Here is a 5,409-nt window from a genome sequence, read left to right as displayed (position 1 = left end):
TGTATGTTCATAATTACGTATAGACAATTTTTTACAGACGATCTTATTCCTACGATCTTTATTCTTAATTTTTAGAAAAACAATAAAAAGTCTTCTTTCATGATTTTTTTATTCTTTTTCTTATTATTTTTTTATACGAGCAAAGAATATATAAGAGAGGGGAAACATATATCTATACGGATATTTTATATGTAATACAGATGTCTAGGCGTCGAGTGGCTTGCCGCTCAGTGCGATTGACTCGCGATCTGTAGATCCGGATTCAATCCCACTTATACCCACATACACAATTTTTCGCGTTAAAGAACCGAAAATAACTCCATCTGCGGTCATCTTAGTGGCATCTGTAAAGCCAAAGAAAGATTTTACAGATATAATGTTTATGTACACACTGCTGAGAGACCAGTCTTAAACACAGACTGAAAAAGATTGGAAAATTTTTCAGTCCGTATTTAAAGGGTGATTCTTCATAGTTTGTACATAAACATTACATTTGTAAAGCCTTTTCTTTTGTAATTCGATTTGATATTATGAATAAAAAAGTATAGTTTGTTTTTTCTAATTAAATATACTGGATTAAATATTTTTTTTATTTGATGTAATAGAGAAAATGTTATATAAATTATGGTAATATGAAAAACGCATTATTAAATAATACATTATGTAGATCAAATTTATTATAAAATAAGTTTTAAATGTATAATTTTCTTTATTTTTAAATGTCATGTTATAGTTATTGTTTAAATAAATTAATAAAATCTTACAGAAGTTAATTAAATATGTATAAATTTTGCTTACTTCATATCAATTACAAATGTATATATTTGGACGACTTAAAATAGTCTTTTTAATAATCTTTTTTTATGTATAATCTTTTTTATGTATAAAAAAATATTGTTTTTAAAGATATGCTATACAATGATTTATAAATACAAAAAAGGTACAATGTATATTTTTATGATCAACATTATATGTTGAAACTGACGAAATACGTATATATATTTATATTTATAACGACATATAATATATAATATAATTATCACTTATTTGAAGCGTAATGAAATATCCCATTTACATTTATAATAAGAAGCGCTTTTAAAAAAATGACTTAATGTGTTATGAGCATTAATTAATTAAAATACACATTGCACATAAGTGAGAATTTATTTTTGCAATTTAAATAATGTGATTTGATATCATAATATTTAAAACATAATTATATATTATACACGCACACGCGTGCGCATACACTATTACAGAATGCAATTGAATTTTATAACATTTATTTAACTAGCGTTGAAGAATATAATTCGTCTTCATGGAACGAAAAAGCGAGAAAACAATTCAGATTTGAATTCAACTCAACAATTTGAATTCTATGTAGAAGACAACAATTTTATAAGGATTTTATTTTGTCAAATGTTCATAAAATGTTTCTTTTATAATAAAATTATTAATATTTTTTATAAATATATAGTGGTTATAATATAAAATAACATAGTCATCTGTATAATAGGGAAACTTTTTTTACAATTTTTTATTCTCTTTAAAATGTTTCTAAAATAAAACATTAGAAACTATTTTTATACATCAAATTTTGATACATAAAATAATATTACTACAGTATTATTGATTAAGATTAAAACATTAAATTATAGATTAAGGAAATTTTTTCCAAATGTCACACATAAATATTGCATTTCTAAAGGCATGAATATATGTATTAAGTAGTACTTAATATTTTTGTTTGGAACATACATATATGTTGTTTCATACATATATGTATAATAAAGATTTCATTTGTACTAATATAATGTAAGATGTGATAGATACATATATTTGCCAAGTCAAATTTACATGAATAATATAACTAATTAAAATAATTGTTATATAGGATTATTAAATTATTGTAAAATATTTGATAAGAAATAAATATATATAATTATATATATAATTATATATAAAAATAAATGATTATTTTTAAGACTCATATATATATACGTTTTCTTTTTCTTTATCTCTGTTCTTATATATATATATGGAAAAAAATATTAAGGACAATAACAGTAAAATAACTTTTTCATTGTGCATATTTATAAAAATAAAATTATTATTACATCATGTATAATATTCTACGTATAAATACATATAAAAATTTATACACTATCCTGGCGGAAAAATTTTTACGAAAAATTATATAGATTGAGATCTTACAAATCTTTGTTTGAAAAACTAAAAAAACCCTCAATCTTCCCTCAAACAACGCCACTCTACATCCTACTATATATATATCTACGAAAAATTAAGAATTTCTAAGATCTTGTCCCAATCTATGTAGTTTTTCTGTACTTTTTTGTAAAATTTTTTTTCCGCCTTATTATAGATATATCCACAGTTACGTTTTTAGGCAATTTTTTATAGACAATTTTATTCACATAAACTTTATTCTTAATTTTTAGAAAAACAACAAAAGTTATTCTTCTAGTGATTTTTGATCCTTTTTAAAATTATTTTTTGTATATGTACGAATAGAGAATGTATAAGAAAGGAGGAACACATATATCTATGCGGCTATATTTTATATATAATTATATGTACACGTTTATACTTTATTATATAAACTTTTTTTACGTTAATCTTATATCAAAAATTTAATTTATAATTAAAATTTAATTCAATTTTCTATGGATATTGCAATCAATCACCATTATATTTAATGTAGGATGCATTTTCTTCGGATAATTCTTGTTTATTAATATCATAAAGTATCTCAGGACTAATTTGTATTTTTTCTAAGAATTTTGTGGTGCATCGAAAGTCATCTATGTGTAGTTTGATGAATCTTTTTACATAATTCGCTAAATATGATGCTTTGTTACTAATTGCAATATCTAAAAATGTTATGGCATTCTCTTTTGTTATGAATTCTATTAAATGTTTTTCACATTTTATTTTAAGCCCATTTACATCAAATCTTTGAGCTCCTGCAAGAAGGGCAAACAAAAATTTTGTTTTTATCGTACCATCCAGCACATCAAAATCTATTTCCAAGACACCATTTGTTTTTATATAATGTATTATAATTTGGAAAATGTTGAATGTTATATCATTAATTTCTATTTCTTTTTCTACTTTCCCTTCAACATCCCCATTACATTTTTTTAACATTTCATTAAAGACAGAGCTGGCCGCACATACTAATGATTTATTTATATGAAGACGATTTCCTTCTACTAAAAATGTAACGATTGAATCGGATTCATCGGAAACAAAATCATTCGTAGCTGCTGTTAATTGATGTGTATCTATTATGTTTTCATACATATTAACATGTATTATATTTTTGTATGATTCAAACGTAAAGTGTACCGAAAGTGTGTTATTAGGTAAATATTTTGTCTTGTCTAGTCGAAGAGTTTGGAGACATATTTCGTATAACGGATCAGTATTAAAATAAAATGTTTTCCAGTCTGTGCATAAAACTGCTCCCTCAGTACTTTGGATATAAATATTATATCTGTGAATACTTATCTGTTCTTTAGGATTGGGTACGGTATTACGAATAAAAAAGTATAGTTTATTGTCTTCTCTATTAATGCACATATCAATCTTGTAGGATTCTTCTTTAATATCACTAGATGTCAAAATATCCATAAAATTGCATATATTCCAAAAATTTGCAATACTCCATACAAAATTAATCATTTTTATCCAGCACTTTGTTCGACTATGATGAACTATGTGCTTCGTCAATAATCCATTATTTTTTGTGGGCTCTGTAATGCCCTGTAATCTTATTGAGTCTGTAAACAATTGATACTTTTAATAATTATTTTTATAAATGATTGAAAAATTTTTAAATTTTTTTATCAACATTAAAACCCATGCACATAGTGCAATGATTATTTATTATAAAGATAAAAATTTATTATAAAGCTATCCAAATTGTAAATAAAAAAATGTCACTTAATGTATTTAGTATATTTATTATCTGTATTTAATCTTTATAAAAATTAGCAGTTTATTATTGATTAACAGTATTATGAAAAAAAATATTTTATATTCAATTTTGTGAATACTGTATAGTGGATTAAATTTTTAATTTTTCTTTTTTTTTGTAATATAGAAAGTATATGAATTATGATATATAATAATATATATAAAAATATAATAATATAATATAATAATATATATAAAAATATATATAAAAATATATATAAAATATATATAAAATATATATAATATATAGAATATATATAAAAAATGCAGTATTAAATAGTACGTTAAATAAAATTTATTATATAGATTTCACATTTAATAATTTTCTTTGATTTTATGTTATATCTTAGTTGTCATTTTTAAATAAATTTCTTAGATCTTAGAAAAGTTAATAAATAATATGTAATATAATATATAATCTTTACTTACTTTACATAAAAATAATATAATATATAATTTTTACTCACTTTACATAAAAATAAATTATAAATACATATATTTGGACAATTTAAAATTGTCTTTCTTGTTATATACAGAAAAATATTGTTTTTAAAAACTTCAGTAATTTATATATTCAAAAAATATGCATATTTTTATGATCTATATTATATGTTAAAACTCTATATTATATGTTAAAACTATATTATATGTTAAAATATTTAGATATATTTATATATAACATATCATTTATTTTTTACAATGAAATATCATACTTACATTTACAATAACAATCGCTTTAAGAAAAATAATAATGATTTAATGTATTTCAAATAAACTTAATTAATTAAAAAATTATATATTGCAGATAAATTAGTATTTATTTTTACAAAGAATGTGTGTATGATTTGATACGATAATATTTAAAACATAATTACATATTACGCAATTCCAAGTAAATATTTAGTCTTATTTTTCAATTCATTAGAAAAAGAAAAAAATTGGAAAAGAAACGAAGAAATATTTTATAACAAGATTTCCGAATTTTTTCGCGCGTGCCTTAAGTATTTATATTTATATGTATATGTATTTGGAATAAATATGTAAATTTTATTATATTTACCTGTCTGATTGAATTCTTGTGCCCAAATTTTCTTGTTTTTTCGTCCCATCATTACAAGAATTGTATCCTCAAATGGTCATTAAATGAAGGTTACTGCTTTACAGAATATTGTTGATTGTATTTGAATTCTTTTTGGAAGGCAGTTTTATAAAATTTCGTTTGCTGTTGGATTATAACCAATATTTAATAATTCTGAAGAAGATATATATATATATATATATATATATATATACATATACACAACTAAATTTAGTAATACTAATTAGGTTACGTACGGTAAGTATTTATTGTGACAACTACCTAGTATTATTTTCGTTTCTTTTACTAAACGACGTGGCAGATAACTAAAC

General features: G+C 21.9%; 1 protein-coding gene across 1 annotated transcript in view; it reads right to left on the bottom strand.

Annotated features, from left to right (window-relative positions):
• Positions 1–204: 204 nt before the first annotated feature.
• Positions 205–5,409, bottom strand: part of LOC105625752 — a 36,248-nt gene continuing 31,043 nt past the window's right edge. The window contains exon 5 of the mRNA XM_012207071.1: positions 205–344. Within this exon, the coding sequence (XP_012062461.1) occupies positions 205–344 (140 nt within the window). The remainder of the gene's footprint in view (positions 345–5,409) is intronic.

This window comes from Atta cephalotes, assembly GCF_000143395.1.
Source record: "Atta cephalotes unplaced genomic scaffold scaffold00003, whole genome shotgun sequence".
Taxonomy (NCBI): Eukaryota; Metazoa; Arthropoda; class Insecta; order Hymenoptera; family Formicidae; genus Atta; species Atta cephalotes.
The sequence above is the reverse complement of the archived record's forward strand: the minus strand, read 5'-3'. Positions and strand labels throughout refer to the sequence as shown.